Below are 17,547 nucleotides of genomic sequence, written 5' to 3'. Positions count from 1 at the left end.
ATCTGTATCTTTTAATAAAAAAATAATTTTTTAATCTTTTCATTCACTAATAGTCTAATAACATTGTATACTGAATTTCATTTTTATTTTATAGTATTTATTATTTTATTTGAATACCATATCCCTCTCCCCTGACTTGCTAGTAGTCTATGAGTTCAATCATATTTCAAATGCCACATTTTTGGTCTGATAATAAATTTGTAACGTAAGAATATTAATTAGCATTAACTAAGGTTAATTATTGCTAAGAAACGGTCGAGTGCTGGTAAATAAAGAGCCATTTTCCCATCAATAAAAAATAACGAAAAGCCCCTTTAATTTCAATAATAAATAAAATAGTTTGAATTCAATACAAAGAATTTCTCCGATTCAATATCATCCGTCGAATCTACTCCGTCTATTCATCCTCAAAAGACCAAATGAGTCGTCAAATCCAACGGCTGAGATCAGAGATCAATTATACTCTTCCGTAAAAGCAACAGTTTTCAAACTTAGAAATAAACGAAACGAAACGAAACACATTATCTCTCCACAGCATTCACATTCCTCTCTCTCTCTAAAATTCCGCAACTACTCTCTCTCTACCTCTCTTCCAATGCCAACCACAACAAAAACCTGTAATTGCTCAACCCAAAACCCTCTCCTTGCTTGAGCATACCGGAAATCCAACCAATTTAAGGAGAAACAATGTCTTCCGGATTTCCCGGCGGCGGACGGGATTTCTTCACCGGCGGCGGGGGAATGAACGGTAGCTACACCACCAATCAGCAGCAGCAGTTTCCGTTCCGATCGCCGCTCTCTGGAATCCTTCCCGATCCTGCTTCTCAGATCTGGCGGCCGGATTTGATCAGAAAGCGATCACTAGCAGAATTTCAGCAGCAGAGCCAGCAAGGTTTGGAGTTCTACCTACGGAACGTGAAGATGAGGCCAAATTTTCATCATGCAAATCCTCTTTCCCCTATCTCTCCGGTCGATTTCCCTACGGTTCCGTCCAGTTTGCCGGATTCGCGGTACGGACTGCCGGTGCTTCACCGGCAACGGCTGCAGCCTTTGAGTATTTTTAACAGAAACAGTGGAAATGTTATTTTCTCGGCTGCGGCGGAGGTTTCCGGTCAGGATACGGAGAAGAAGATGATGAATCATCGGCTGCAGGAGCTGGAGAAGGAGCTTTTAGGAGACGAAGACGACGGAGATGGAGATGAGGTCTCCGTCGTCACCCACAGCGAGTGGTCAGACACGATCCAGAACCTAATCGGCGTTAACAAAGCCCCTATTTCACCATCTCCGACTTCTTCCTCCTCCTCGTGCTCCTCCACGTCAGCATCTCCTCCGAATCCTAGCACCAAACAGTCTCTAATCGACGCCGCCGCAGCGATCTCAGAAAGAAATCCGGCCGCCGCAGGCGAAATCATCACGCGCCTCCAGCAATTGTCCAGCCCTAGGGGCAGCTCGGAGCAGCGCCTCACCGCTTTCATGATCTCCGCTCTCAAATCGCGCCTCAGCACCACCGATCATCCTTACTCCGCATCGGAGCTCTACAGCAAGGAGCACAAACTCTCCACGCAAATGCTGTATGAGGTCTCCCCGTGCTTCAAGCTCTCTTTCATGGCCGCAAATCTCGCAATCCTCAACGCCGCCTCGGAGCAGGGGTTCGATAAGATCCACGTCGTCGATTTCGAGATCGGAGAGGGCGGACAGTACATGCATTTCCTCCACGCGCTCGCCGGAACCAAACGCGCCGCCGCGTTAAAAATCACCGCCTTCGACGATGATAACTCCGGCGATGAGAAGCTGAAGATCGTCGGGGAGAGGCTGAGCACATTAGCGGAGAAAATCGGCGTCGAATTCGATTTCTCAGTGAAGAAACTGATCCCCGCGGAATTGGGCCGCGAAAATTTGGGGGTAAAATCAGACGAAGCCCTAGCCGTGAACTTGGCGTTCAAGCTCCACAGCCTCCCCGACGAGAGCGTGACGACGGATAATCTCCGAGACGAGCTCCTCCGCCTCGTGAAGGGGCTGTCCCCGGCGGTGGCGACGGTGGTGGAGCAGGAGATGAACGCCAACACGGCGCCGCTGGCAGTGCGGGTGAGGGAGTCGTGCGAGCACTACGGCGCGGTGCTGGAGTCGCTGGAGGCGACAGTGGCGCGGGGCAACCCGGACAGGGCGAGGATCGAGGAGGCGGTGGGGAGGAAGATCGGGAACGCGGTGGCGTGCGAGGGGAGGGAGAGGGTGGAGAGGTGCGAGGTGCTGGGGAAGTGGAGGGCGAGGATGGGGATGGCCGGCTTCGAGGCCGTCCCGATGGGTCGACCCGTGGCGGACTCGCTGAGGGGGAAGCTCAACTCGGGGACACGTGGCAACCCGGGGTTTACTGTGACTGAGCAAGCCGGCGGGATCGGGTTTGGCTGGATGGGACGGACGATCACCGTCGCTTCTGCGTGGCGTTGAGTTTTTTTTTTTGGTTTACGTTAATTAATAAACACCTCGTTGTTAGTTTTACTGATGGTTTTTTCTCTTTAATCTGTTTTTTGCTTTAATATATTGGATTTTAATGGATAATAGCTTTATTATAATATCAGTATTTTACAATTGTGTATAGTCGTTCTTACAAAGAATGTGTCATTTGAGTTGTCAGTGTAACTTAAAACCGATGTCAGTGTAACCTATAATCTAGTGACGTATTGAAATTTCTAAATCAATAAAGTTATAAATTCGATAAGTCCAATTTAATTACTACCTGTATCTCATACTATCTGATTAATTTACAAAATTCAATGTATGTGGAAATATGAAAGTATAACAAATAATTCATTTAAATATGCCAATATATGAAGACTTACTTGTCCGAATGAGATTAGGGCAAATGATAATATGTTAGGCAATCCGCAATGGCGCCTATATAGCGCACAGCCTAGTCGAGCGTCGGCGCTAGGCGGTGGGCTAGGCGGTCCATTGCAATCGCCAAGCCATTTTCGGAATTAAAAACCGCCTAGCGCTCGGCGATTTCGTGGCGCTAGGCGATGAGCTGGGCGATCCGCTTGGCGCTATGCGGCGTCCGGATCGCCTAGCGCATCGCCTAGACGATTTTTTTCGAAACACTATATATACGCGGTTTGCACGTCATTTTCATTCGCACCATTTGTTTTAACGAGTACTCTCTCTATCTTAATTTCTGTACAAGATCAACACCGAGAAATGGAGAACACCAACGAAGGTACTCCAGTGACGACCGGGTCTCAAACTCCCTCGGTACCCGTGGGAGGTGGATGGGGTCCGATGCCAGGGTACTATAGCATGTACCCTTGGCAGGGGATGATACCCGGGATGGCAGCTGGAGGGAGTATGCCGGCGTGGCGGGGGGTACCGGGGATGCAGCCCGGTGTGCATATGATGCCGGGGTGGGCACCCGGGATGCAGATGATGCCTGGGGGGACGACGATGCAGCCCCCGACCCAGGGGACGATAGGGTGGGTACCGGCGGTGCAACCCCCGACAGGGGGGGTACCGGGGACGCCGGGGGATGAAAACGTCTATCGCCCCAGTTTTTGATTTTTCGACTGCTTCTTCGCACACTTCGACCCCAACGGAGACGCGGTTCACGCAATTTGAGACTTTCTCGTTGGAGGAGTTGGGGTTTGATATGCTCGGTGTTCCGGAAACTCCCGTTCCCACGGGGGGAGCAGTGCGGGGCGCCCCAAAGAAGAACGACAAGGGGAAGAAGAAGGGCGAGTCGTCGCAGCCGGGTGAGGATAGCCAGGTCCGGAGGAGGTGGACGGACGTTGTCGCGCTGTGCAAGGCGTGGGTCAGTGTTTGCGATGATCCTCTCGCTTCGAACAACCAGAGAATCGTCAACTTGTGGGGCAAGATAGCAGTAGCCTACCAGACATTTTGCCCGGAGGGGAGGCCACGCAACGGGGAGGATTACCGGAAGGGGTGGGACCGAATCAGGGCTGCCGTCTCCCGATTTTCAGGTTTGTACGCCAACGCCCTCCGCATGCAGAGCAATGGCCAAACGGAGGAAGACTGCAGGAGGATAGCGGATAAAGCCTTCCCCCAGCCCGGGTTGTATAAGGAGTTCACCTACTGGAACTGCTATCTTGTGCTGAACGACTCCAAGAAATTCCGAGTAAGTGTCAACGCTGGCTGGCCAAAGAAGCAACGACTGAACTATACCGGTGATTACAGCGGCAGCATCGGTGGTTCCCACGACCTCCCCGAGACGGCCCAGGAGGTCCCGACCCCTCGTTCGTTCGCTCGCCGAACTCCTGCGGTTGGGCACAAGCGGGCTCAACGAGAGGCGAGGGGGGTTGCCGGGGGTTCCCAGGAGGTCCAGTCGGCATCCCCCCTTGGCCAATCCACAGCGGATCTCAAATTCTTCGTGCGTCAACAAACGCGCGCTCAGATGGTCAAGACGATGGCCGAATGGCGGGCGGCAATGGACCCCATGGAGAAGAGTTTGCTTCAAACATTGCTCATGAGCATGCAGGACGAGTTGGAGGCGGCACGGAGGGAGACTAGCGGGAGTAGAGGCGGCGGCGACGGTGGAGGCGGCCACGGAGGCGGAGGCGAGGGTGGCGACAGCGACGGAGGAGACGACGACGGAGACGAGGAGTGAATTATTGTACTTTTTTTTAATTATTGTAATTTTTTAAAATTATTGTACTTTTTTTAAATTATTGTACTTTTTAAAATTTTAATAGTATTATTAATGTTTCCCGTATATGTCTCGTAAATTAAATTTTGTATATTGTGTGATTGTTAATTATTTCATTTTTATATAATTGTTATTAGTGATGTGGCTAGGCTATGACTGAGCTATGGTTGGGCTATTTGATTGTTTTGATGATGTGGCAGGAGGATTTTTAGTACTGATAATGTGACAGAAGGAGTTTATGGCTAGGCTATGACTTGGCTATTGCTGGACTATTCCTATTGTGGATGGCCTTAGGGCTGGCTTTTAACACTGTGCGAAGGGATTGTGGGCTCCACCCCGCTTGGATTATTATCTTTTGGATTATAGTTGGGTCTGATTTCAGGTAGAGCTAGTTGGTGGGACACGTGTCTATTTATAGTTGGATTTCTATGGACCATATTTCATATACCTTTCTCCTTTCCATGTTATGGGTTGTTAAATTTATGGCCACTGAATTAAGAACATCAATCAAAATTAATAATCTTTCGTTATACCATCTCCGATCATTTACACCAAACTCAAATATATTTTTGAGTATACGTCTCATTAAAAAGTAGTTTTAATCCAATTATTTACACAATTTTTGAATTTTTATCTCATAAAATTTTTATAGTAACACTATATTGGTGTTGTTTCATAAAAAATATTAAAAATATATTTAAGCTTGGTATATGGTTGGAGAAATTTTCTACACTAAAACTCACTTTTGCAGTATGATTGAAAATGATCTTAAAAATAATAATATCGGTTAATGATACAAATTTTAATATAAAAATAGTAAAAATTAGTAAACGGAGATCAAATAGGTAAATTAAGAAAAAAAAATATGAATAGAGTCGGATAGAGAAAGACAAAAAGTGAGTTTTAAATTGAAATTAAATTGTTATTTTTAGTATGAGACTAATTTTAGCGAACGAATTAAAATAAAAGGTTAAGACTGTTTTTTGGACGGATAGAGTATTTTTATGAATGTAAGATTTGGTTGAAGTAATTATGAATTTTATAAATTGAATTTTAAACTAAAATAACACACAAACCAACATAATTTACCCTATTAATTATTAACAATGAAGTCGCTTTATTTTGACCGATTTACTTGCCTATATAATTTACCCTATTAATTCGACATGTTACGCCGAATTCAATTTACCCTATAAAACATAAGTTCAAGATATTTGCAAACAAATTTGAAGTTATTAAATTTGGAAGAAAGTTTGTCATGTTGGAGTTTGGACACTATAGTACTAGTAAAATGATAAATATAGAAAAATGAGTGTGTATTTCACGTGCGCGTGGGGGAAACATTTTGGTGGAGCTTCGGTTTTGACATTTGCCATTGCTTGAAAATGTAACTTTTAATCTTTCCCAATCTAAAATTAAGTAAAATTAAACTTTTTGTAAAGTTGTTTTCCGATATACACATGGAGTTTTGGGGGACACAATAGAAAATATTAATATTATACATGCTCCATTAGTATCTTTCTCTAATATCACTTGAATTTAGGATAGAACAAAAATTAGTATAAACTTTGATTTTTCAATTTAAATCCGACATGTTAAGTCATATTTTAGACACGCGAATTTTGCTACTACAATTAAATATTCAATTATTGCACATAAAATTATACATGAAATAACGAACCATATATAATTTCTTCATTTCTTATTTAACGGAACTCCAAATTCAAAGAAGTCAAAAAGTTAAATAAAACTTTTCAAGCTAAATTTGAACCTAAGATTATGTATTAAAAATTGTTAAATTTTATTCCTCATTTATATTTTTAACTTTTTGTCACTCTTGTGTCAGTGTCTTCATTTATTCTTATATCAATATTAGATCGAAATAACTGAAATGTCAGCAAAACGTGACCAAGAATATTAAAGCAAAGTTTCCTCAACTATTCCCACATTCTAGTATTTATTGTTGTCATGACGGTAAGAAGTAGATGAGATTATGAAAAACTTTGAAAATAAATTATTTGTGTGTCATTATGAGATAATGAAAAACATAATGCTTTGATTAGAAATCAATGATAGATATTCTTGTGCGTATGCATAAAAAATCGCATAGGCCCCACGAGATGAGGGGCCACATAAATATAGTACGAATGATTGCACACACACATACATATATATACATATACGTAATGGAATTTTCCGTCGGTAATTCGAAATTTTTTTTTACTCCAATAATTATAGTAGCTGGTGAATACACTTTGTTGGTAAAAATATTTCACTAGAAATATTTATCGATGGACCATTTACGTCTAGCATCCCCTACGTCATCTTCTGACAAGATGTCGAAGATGGATCAACGATAAACACATGTCTGGAAATTTTTTTTTATAAGAACCTAGGATCTCCCATAGCCCTCACATAGCCTCCACACTGCCACATCATCAGCACTAAAATTCTCCTGCCACATAGCTTGCCACATCAACTGGACATCAAACAGCCCTCACATAGCCTTCTCACTACCTATCCACATCACTAATAACAATTATATAATTTAATTTACAATCGTATCAACATACGGAATTTAATTTACTAGACAAATACGGGAAATTCGAATAATACTATTAAAATTTAAAAAGTACATTAAATTTAAAAAAAAGTACAATAATTTAAAAAAAGTACAAAAATTAAAAAGTACAATAAAAAAAAGTAAAAAAAAATCACTCCTCGCCGCCGTCCTCGTCTCCGTCGTCGCCCAGCCCTTCTTCACCGTCGTCGCCCAGCCCTTCTTCACCGTCGTCGCCGCCGCCTCTGTCGCCGTATACGCCGTGGCTATTCCCGCCGGTCTCCCTCCTCATCGCCTCCAATTCTTCACGCTGGCTCTGGAGCAATACACGAAGATAATCCTTCACCTCGGGGTCCACCGTCGATTAGAAGTCCGCTAAGGTCTTCACCATTTGAGCGCGCGTTTGTTGGCGCGCGAAGAATTTGAGCTCCTCGGTAGACCTGCCGAGGGGGGATGCCGAATGGACCCCCTAGGAACTCGGGGTGCCCGCCCTCGCAACCTGTTGTGCCCGCCTTTGGCCAACCGGGCGAGGTCGGCAACCGAACGAACGAGGGGTCGGGACCTCCTGGGCCGTCTCGGGGAGGTCTGTCGAACCACCGCTGCTGCCGCTATAATCTCCGGTATAGTTCAGTTTTTGCTTCTTCGGCCAGCCAGCGTCGACACCTGCCCGGAATTTCTCCGACTCGTTGAGCACAACGTAGCAGTTGCAGTAGGTGAACTCATAGTACTTCTTCTGCGGATCGGGGTAGGCTCTCTCCGCAATCCTCCTGCAGTCTTCCTCTGTTTGGCCACTGGTCTGCATGCGGAGGGCGTTGGCGTACAAACCCGAAAATTAAGAGACGCCAGACCTGATTCGGTCCCAGCACTTCCGGCACTCCTCCCCGGTGCGCGGTCTCCCTTCAGGGCAAAATGCCCTGTAGGCTGCGGCTATCTTGGCCCACAAGTTGACGATCCTCTGGTTGTTCGAAACGAGAGGATCGTCGCAGACACTCACCCACGCCTTGGCAAGCGCAACGTTCTCCGCGTCCATCCACTTCATCCGGACCCGGCTATCCTCCTCCGGCTGCGACGACTCGCCGACCTTCTTGGCCTTGCCCTTCTTCTTACCCCGCCCTACTCCCTAGCTTTGAATGAGAGTTTTCGGAACCTCGTTAATATCAAAACCCCAAGTCCGCTAAGGAGAAGGTCTCCGTATACTGTGCATCCGTTGGGGTCGATGTGTGCGAAGAACTGGTGGAAAAATCAAAAGTCGGCCGATAGGCGTTGTCCCCCCGGGCGTCCCCTGCGGCGGTGGAATCATCTGCTGCGCCGGTGGCTGCATCCCGGGTGCCCACCCCGGCATCATCTGCATAGGGGGCTGCATGCCGGGTGCCCAGCCCGGCATCATCTACTGCCACGGGTACATGTTGTAGTACCCGGTCATCGGAGGCCAACCACCTCCCCCAGGAGCCGGGGAAGTCTGGGACCCTACCCCGGGAGTCGGGGGAGTCTGAGACCATCCCCCGGGAGTCACTGCAGTTCCTGCGTAGTTGTTCTCCATTGCTCGTTATTGATCTTGTACAGAAAGAAAGATAGAGAGAGTACTCGTTAAAACAAGTGGTGCTAATGAAAATGAAGTCCAAAGCGCGTATATATAGTGTTTTTGAAAAAAAAAATTAAAAATTAAATTCTGACGCCGGTCTGACGCCGATCCGGGGCCTACAATGGCGCCGTGAGGATCGGCGTTAGAACCGGCGTCACCACACGAATCGGCATGGGTACGCCGAAATTGACGCCGATTTCGCCGACGCCGGTCGCAATGGTTCGGCGTCAGAACCGGCGTCGGCGAAAAATCGGCGTCGCCGTTTTGACGCCTCCATTGCTGATGCTCTAAGGCCTCCAAATGCCCTCTCCTTCTCAACTAAGTTGATATATAACTTTTGGGGACGTAGATAATGGAATAAAGTAAGAATGCTTGGATGTTTTGTTTTTTGTTAAGGAAATGACTCAATTTAATTGGAAAATCTCAAAGAGTAATACGACTCAACTTAGTTGAGACGAGTGAGTATTATATTATAAATATGAAAAACAGCAATCGTGCAAAAAAAATCAATAATTCTAAAAAGCATAAATATTTTATACATGAAACTAAACCAATGCATAAATTAAAATATTACAACGCAATAGCTATAGACGCGGACAAATAGCATGGAAAACAAATGCAAGCTATTTAACTCAAACAGTTCAAACTCAAAGTTCAATAAAAAATTATCTACTCCAAATATCTTAAACTCAAACGGAGTTGACAAAATTCAATTATTTTATCACAAAATCATATATATATATATATATATATATATATATATATATATATTACAATACAAACCATGTTTTTTTTCATATTTACAATTTCTCAACACAACGAATTGTAAACAAAAATTAAGATTTTGCATTATTGAACTAAAGAGAAAAGAATAATAAGTAGCGAAAACTTATCTTACGCATTAATACGCCGCAAAATAGACTAAGTTATTGAGATCCTTTTTAGAAAATTAAGTTATGAATTTAATTTTGCCTGACGCAAAGTACATGCCTCTATTAGTGCAGCACTTAATATAATCAATGCAATTCTATTTTGAAATAATAAAAGGGTCTTGGCACGCTTTTTAAAGTATAAGTACTCCCACTTTTGTAAGTATTTATAATATAATAATATTATTCAAGTAACATTTTCTAAGTCGTCTTCTTCCGGAACATCATGACAGTCATGGTTTTTTATTTTGCTCTATTTTTAATTTTAGCCCCTCTATTCATTTAACTTTTAGTAATTTGATCTTCAAAAGCAATCATTTAGTAAGGGCTTAAGACAATTTTAAAATTAAAAAAAATAGTAATAGAAAAAATAAAAAATATTCTTTTTGGGTAAGGGCTTAGCTTAGCCCTACCCTCTCCTTGCGTGTGTCTGCCCCTGTCTATCAGAACTGATCCGTCCATATTAGTTTCCGTCATTATTTGTTTATTTTAGTTTGTGTTTTGGTTTTGGTTTTGGTTTGTTTGTTTGTTTTATACTAACTTAGTTATGATCACTTGTTCTCAATGAACCAACAAAATAATTCAATTAATTATTTTTAAAAACAAGTCAATTTTAATTCTGTTAATGTTTGTAATTTCCACATAGATCCTTTTCAAATGGGCAATACCTTGATATTTGCTTTTTTTTTGTGTTATAAATTAAAATTAATTTTACCACAGAGTAATAAATTAATACTCCACATAAATGAGTAGTATCTATTATGATATCAAATTAATTCGTTCTAATTTACCAGTAATCATAGTTGTTGTAGTTGGTGCTTTACTATTGTTTTCTATTTGTGCTTTGTTGAAATTCTTTTTGATTTTGAGCGTTTCTTTAGCAAAATGACCAGCTATACTCTAAGCTAATTTATAATTAATAAGTAAAATAATGAAATGTTGTTATTCTACGGCATGGAATTAGGATGGCCAAGCCTAACTCCTAAGCAAAACATATTAAATGCATATTAATATTGATTGAAGAATCAATAAGAGCATCTGCAATGGGCGGACGATGGCACGCCCGATGGCGCGCATCGTCCGCGCCATGCATCGTCCGCACCCATTGCGGGTGCCTGCCATAGGGCGCGGACGATAGTCGCGCCCTATACTTCGGTCGTGGAGGATAGCTCGGACGATGGTCATCGTCCGCGCCATCGTCCGCCCCATTGCGGCTGTCGCGGACGATGATCATCGTCCGCGCCATCGTCCACCCATTGTGGAGGTCGCGGACGATCGACTCGGACGATGGCACGCGGTTTTGATTTTCTATTTAAATTTCGTTTCTCATTCAGTTGTGCATACGAACATATCGACTATCTCTTTACATATTCTCTCTCTACATCCAACCAAAATGAATCTCGGCGACGACACCAATAGTTCTAGTTCGTCTGAATACTTCACGTTTCGGGAGGACGGCATCGGGAAACCCGGCCTTACACCATTGCAAAAGTGCACGACTGCTATTTGTCAGTTGGCATACGGCACCACGGCGGACCTTTTTGACGAGTACCTCCACTGTGGGGAGACTACAGGCCACGAGTGTCTGAAGAGCTTTTGTCGGGGGATAGTAGAGGCCTATGGCGACACATATTTGCGCAAACCGACAACCACTGATTGCCAGGGTCTGATGCAGATGCACGAGAGGGCGCACGGGTTTCCCGGGATGCTCGGGAGCATCGACTGTATGCACTGGGAGTGGAAGAATTGTCCGACGGCGTGGAGGGGCCAATTCACAAGTGGATACAAGGGCAGCCACCCGACGATGATCCTCGAAGCCGTCGCTGACCATCGGCTCTGGATCTGGCATGCTTACTTCGGCGTAGCCGGGTTGAACAACGACATCAACGTCCTCAACTCGTCCACCCTCTTCACCGACCAATTTAACGGCAACGGTCCGGCCATCGAGTTCACTGCCAACAGACGCTAATACCATATGGGGTACTACTTGGCCGATGGCATCTACCCACGGTGGCCAGTTTTCCTAAAGACGGTCAGCTGCCCAATTGGTGAGAAGAGGGTTTTATTTGCGCAAAAGCAGGAGGCGGCGCGGAAGGATGTCGAGCGGGCATTTGGGGTGCTCTAATCACGGTGGGCAATTGTGAAAGGGCCGACTCGTTTCTGGCACAAGGAAGTCATCGCCGATGTCATATATGCGTGCATAATCATGCACAACATGATAGTCGAGAGTGAAGGCGGAAGCATCACCGACTGGAATGAAGACGACCGTGCATCTAGCTCTTCCGGCACATCGACCGACACACCCGATAGAGGGTTACCGTTAGGCTTCGAAGAGGTTCTATCTAGACAAGCCTCAATGCGCAACCAACAGAAGCATGCACAGCTCTTGAGTGGCATGATTGAAGAAGTGTGGGCTCGTAACCGCCGTCGCTGAGTTTGCGTTTTTTTTAATTCGCATTGTAATGTATTAATTTTTATTAAATGAAATGAAGTTTATGAAATTCGTATTTTAATGTATTATTTTTTTTAAATTCGTATGGATTTTGTAAATATTAAAAAAATTATGACATGACGCGCTATAGGGCGCGCCTTAGGGCGCCCCACTGCAGGTGGGGAGGTAGGAGGATAAAACTGCTGACGTGGCGCGTTATAGGGCGCGCCCGTGCTCTTGCCAGCGGCACGGTTGTGGGCCCGGGCGGTACTATTCATGCCTGCTCTCTGGCAAGAGCACAACACCCACAACTGTGCTCTTCCGCAAGGACGAGCACAATTAATATAAAATTCAATTACACAAAAACATTTCCATAATATTAAAATTCATTTAAAACCCACAATAAATAGTACAAATGACAAATAAAATTAAACATTGCATAATTAAAATCCTAAAAATTAAAAATTACATAATTAAAATCCTAAAAATTAAAAATTACATAATTAAAATCCTAAAAATTAAAAATGACACTACTCGTTGCCGAATTTCGCCCACATGTGGTTGATTAGGTCTTCTTGTAGTTGATTGTGGATTCGAGTATCGCGCATTGTGTGTCTTGTCTCGATCCTCTGGCCAACCGTCGTATGCTCGCCTCGGCGTAGGGGAGACCTCGCTGTTGAGCTTCCGGCTTCGTCCTCGTCGTAGAAGCTAGCCGCCCTCGGCCCTTCGTCGGCTATAATCATGTTGTGTAATATAATACACGTGAACATGATGTCGGCGATATTATTCACGTACCACAGCCGAGCCGGGGCCTTCACAATGTTGAATCGAGCTTGAAGGACCCCGAAGGCTCTTTCGACATCTTTCCGCGCTGATTTATAGATGATTTTTGGGGAAAAAAAATAAAAAAAAATCAAAAAAATTCAGAAAAAACGGGAAAAAAACGGCCATATTTTTGGGATTTGGAAATTTTTTTTTTTATTTTTTAGCATTATTTATAATTAAATACCGATTTTAAAAAAAAAGTAAAAAAAAGTTTAAACACAACGGCTATGCCGTTGACGAATGGGAGCGCGCCACGTGTGCGTCCGCTGGCACGGACGTGCTCGATACATCGAGCAGCGCCGTGCCAGCGGCGCGGCTGCAGCGGCGGCGGTCCTGCGCCTTGCCAACGGCGCGGACGGCGGTGGCGTCTTTTGCCACCGCTGCGGATGCTCTAATGCCCTAATAGTGATAAAACTTTTGAAAGGAAAGTAGGAAAGTGGTTATTGCGAAATGAATGATTGATGAATTACTTGATAGAAAATATTTAAGAGGGTGGATTGAAGTCTTTAATTGTTATTTATCGAAATATTTAATGCATTTGCCAACACTCAAATCTAAGCACACACTTCAATAATTGCTTCACCCATTTATGTATTCATTTAATATTTTGTTGCAAGATTCTTTTCTATGTTTTTTTCTCTTTTATTTGAATTGGAGTTTAATTCAATGCAGTAACTGGTGTCGTTCAGGTCTGAATTTTATACTTGGGTACACAATACATCATATATATATTCGAGACACAAATCAAAATTTTTGAAAAATCAAACTCTTTTTCAAAAAATGCTCAAACTCAGTTACATAAAATCAAGATGAACTCAATCAAAAATAATACTCCATCTTCTCCAACTTCAAAGGAAAACATCTCATTAACCAAGCTGCTATTCACATTGACAATATCTAAAAATTGAAAACATTATGAGTAACATCTTGAAGAATGTGTTAGGTCGAAATTGAAAGAAAAATAAATCGATGTATCTAACTTTGGTCGGATTGACATGTATATATGTATGACGTATGTATCATTTAATGAAACTTGGTACGTCTATCAAATATAGGCAGATATGATGATTTTTGAAATGGATGGAAAAACAAATAGAGTAACTGAAATTTGGTGAATGCATTAGTCTTCATACGTAACAAATATTTACTTGCATGGGTTTGGCCAACCAACTCTAATTATTAGCTAGTATATTTTTGGAATTGAAAAATAAAACTTGGGAATTAAGATATAGCAGGTTTCCATCATCGTGTATAGTCGTATTTCATTTCGTTAATTCTATTAAATCTATACAAGAAACATAAATTTTGATTAGCAAGATTAGAACTCTAGATTATATCCATTCATGTTCGGTTTATAATATTCGGTTTATAAGAATGAAACTCATGTATAGATAATCATAAAATAATGGATCAGTATCGCCCCCTCCAACAAATTAATCTTAGCTTCAATGTTTTGTACTACAATGTTACTCTTTTATTTTTTTTTTTCACAAAAATCCAAGCTCTTCAATTTATGTCGTGTAAAAATTATGGGTTTTTGAGTAAATTAGTAAGTAGTAGTACTATGTATTAATATGCACACAAACTATCATTCCAAACAAACAATTTACTTATTGTCAAGATTTAATTGTTACTTATCCCATATTGTATCTCGCTGTAATATTGTCCTAGCAATCAAACGGCACCTAAATGAATTAATCGCATTAAGTCGTGAGGCCATGGAATACCGCAATGTCAATGGTGAGGAGGGAATACGCAACAACGGTAAATAGGGAGGGAGGAGGCGGCGGCGGCGGCGATAGTACATGAGGCTATTCCGCAATTGCACGGGAGGCGTCAACGATGAATGCATACGCGCATACAAGTGTTTGTCTATACAATCGGGCCTTCAATGAATATCACAACACAGCTGGGCCGGCCCAACCTCTTCAATATAGGCTTTATTCCGATGAAGCCCGAATGTAATTGTTGGTGGCAATGCCGTAAATAAACGCCTATATAGGGGCGTGTCTCTCTTTGAAGCCACAAATTTGACCGTTGTAACTCTACCGCCTTCTTAAGCTCCAACAGAAATCTACTCCATTTCCCAATTTGATCGAGGAATAATCAAAAACAGAAGTTACCGGGCAACAAACTTTTGAAGAATACCGTGAGTAATCTTTGCTTAAAACCTTTTGAGATTTCGCTGTGATTTCCATGGATGGTGTAATCGGACTGAATCTTGTGTACAAATGTTTATTATGTGTATTTTTTTCATATCTGTAATCATTATGTTTTCAAAGCTTTTGGAAAATCCGAATTAATTCTCAGAATATTTTAATTTTTATGACTATGATTGAGTGCACTGAAGGTAGCTAAACGGTTCTGTGAATTAGATCTTGGAAAGCCTCTATGTGTACTCGCCTTCTGTTTAGATGTTGTAGAATTTGTCGATTTTGAGTTTGGCGTTTGATTATGTGAAAATAGATTCGATGAAATGATGGTTAATTGAGAAATTGGAAATTAAGAGGCAATCGCTGGCGTATCTTAGGGTTATTTTACATACGAAAGGGGGTGAATTGCTAATTTTCAAGTCTGACAGTAGCAGGAAGAGAATTTGTGTTGAAGTTTTTGTGCATTATGTTGTATGTATCTTTTGAATGTGTTGTGGTAGAACTGATTAAGTTTGATTTGTAGAAGAAGTTTTCATTCCAATGAAGTTCTAGGGTTCAAGAAGGTCTTGTAACATAGGCGTGGCTCGATCTGTGAAATTCAATTTCTCTCCTAAATTTGGTGGGAATCAAGATCAAAGCCGTGTTGCTTCTCAGATAATCTTGTGGAATGATTCTAGTTCTTGATTTTTTGGCTGGTTCCTTATTTTTTTTAGCATATAGATATGCCATAACCATATTGCCATTCACTTTGTGGAAGGGTTATAGTTCTTTGTTTCTTTTGCTTCTCAGAATCCACTTTGATTTGCTGTCTCTCTACTGAAAACAAGCACTCATGGCAACCCCGGCTCATCGTCTGATCCAAGATCAGAACCAAAACTTTCTCTACAATGGTAACTGTTCCATAAACAACACTCTTTTGAAGAATATTTAATTTTAATCAATCTATGATAGACATTCGCTCATGTGTTGATTTGTGCGCAGGCACTACTCCTGTGGGAAAGACTGATGTAACCAAAGCAGGTACGAGAGGAGGAGCTCTTGGTGGAAGGAAAGCACTTAACGACATATCAAACTCAAGAAACCCTTCTGCTCTTCCCTCCATGAAGAAAGATAGCTTCATAAAGAAAGATCCTGCAACTGTGAAAGGAAAATCATCCAAGGCAGCTGAGAAAGGAAGAGTTGGTGGTAGGAAAGCACTCGGTGACCTCACAAACTCGGCTATGCCACGCCCGAAGCAGATCCCAAAACTGAATGCTGTTGCAGAAGAGGGATTTCTACACAATCATCAGGAGTGCATCAAAGCCCAGATGAAGACCGTTGACAAGGACTACTTCTTGAAGACAGTGGGACTGGCTAATGGTACTTAACAGAATTTTGGTCAACTTGATTATCCCATTATTGTTTCTAGTGAGTAATATTAGTTTTTGTTATTTGATTGCAGATATTGCTGAACTTCCATCACCAAGGAAGGCTACTCCTCCAATTTGTTCGAAGAAGGTAGCTTTTTTTTCGTGTAATTTCATCATCAGCAAAAGTTGGAACTGACCATACTAATATTTCAGCTGAAACATTCTACAACGGAAGAGATGCTGCTGATTGAGCTTCCTAGCTGCTGTTCGCCTGCTTGTCGATCTCCTCAGTCGCCAAAGGTGCCTTATGCGATGAACTGGGAGGATGACTGTCTTTCTGATCTGATGACGATGATCGAGTCGCCTAAGCTCAAGTGAAGTTCCTGATAATCTGGTTTAGCATGGCTGAAGCTTACTTGTAGATTGATGATTACTTGTTATTTGGTCAACTGATTGACTGTTGAATTTGTCAACTAGCTTTTCAGCTATCATTTGCTTACTTGTAGATTGATGATTACTTGTTATTTGGTCAACTGATTGACTGTTGAATTTGTCAACTAGCTTTTCAGCTATCATTTTGTAAGAAGTAGTAGTACTATGTTTCAATTCAAATCTTTGTGTTGAAAAAGTTGAATATCAGATTCTTATGCCTATGTCAACTATTTTATCAGTTACATCCTCAACTTTAAAATTTATTAATTTTATCATTAAATTTGAGCACCGATCAATCAATCACTTCATAATAATTATTTTTAAAAACTATAAATAAAAATATAATATTAATATTCTCATATACGACTTATTTTTTGAACAAAGGTCATAGGTCATCTTCCGAAAATCAAGCTAAATTACAGATAAATTTGACAAAATACTCTCGATAAATTTCAAAGCTTATGATAAAAAAAACAAAGATGACATGATCATTAAACTTACAATATAATCTCCAGGAAAATCAGGTTAAATTTCATAATCTTCAATTAAACAAACAATCATAGTAAAAAATTTGATAAGAAAACAATTTTGAATATCAACGGTGATTTTTAGAGCTGTTTTACTTTACAATGGAA

At 42.0% G+C, this 17,547-nt stretch overlaps 2 protein-coding genes across 2 annotated transcripts; both read left to right on the top strand.

The window, feature by feature from the left end:
• The first annotated feature begins 504 nt into the window (after nt 1–504).
• Nucleotides 505–2,716, top strand: LOC121804504 (scarecrow-like protein 8). Its single transcript, XM_042204068.1, has one exon. It carries the CDS (start codon nt 688–690, stop codon nt 2,443–2,445), a length of 1,758 nt encoding a protein of 585 aa, XP_042060002.1. The 5' UTR covers nt 505–687; the 3' UTR covers nt 2,446–2,716.
• Nucleotides 2,717–15,015: 12,299 nt separating this feature from the next.
• LOC121802614 lies at nt 15,016–17,133 on the top strand. The gene is made up of 5 exons (XM_042202293.1): nt 15,016–15,127; nt 15,921–16,021; nt 16,113–16,490; nt 16,573–16,628; nt 16,694–17,133. The coding sequence occupies exons 2-5, from the start codon at nt 15,964–15,966 to the stop codon at nt 16,856–16,858; spliced, it is 657 nt and encodes a 218-aa protein (XP_042058227.1). The 5' UTR covers nt 15,016–15,127; nt 15,921–15,963; the 3' UTR covers nt 16,859–17,133.
• The last annotated feature ends 414 nt before the right edge of the window (nt 17,134–17,547 follow it).

The sequence above is a fragment of the Salvia splendens genome, chromosome 5, assembly GCF_004379255.2.
Source record: "Salvia splendens isolate huo1 chromosome 5, SspV2, whole genome shotgun sequence".
In the NCBI taxonomy this organism is placed as follows: domain Eukaryota; kingdom Viridiplantae; phylum Streptophyta; class Magnoliopsida; order Lamiales; family Lamiaceae; genus Salvia; species Salvia splendens.
The sequence above is the reverse complement of the archived record's forward strand: the minus strand, read 5'-3'. Positions and strand labels throughout refer to the sequence as shown.

What these genes read in the sequence shown, in the direction of transcription:
- LOC121802614 (XM_042202293.1), top strand. Translation starts at nt 15,964, where the DNA reads ATGGCAACCCCGGCTCATCGTCTGATCCAAGATCAGAACCAAAACTTT. An exon ending in GACAGTGGGACTGGCTAATG is followed by an intron (nt 16,491 to 16,572) that starts GTACTTAACAGA and finishes ATTTGATTGCAG; the next exon opens with ATATTGCTGAACTTCCATCA. An exon ending in CTCCAATTTGTTCGAAGAAG is followed by an intron (nt 16,629 to 16,693) that starts GTAGCTTTTTTT and finishes CTAATATTTCAG; the next exon opens with CTGAAACATTCTACAACGGA.
- LOC121804504 (XM_042204068.1), top strand. Translation starts at nt 688, where the DNA reads ATGTCTTCCGGATTTCCCGGCGGCGGACGGGATTTCTTCACCGGCGGC.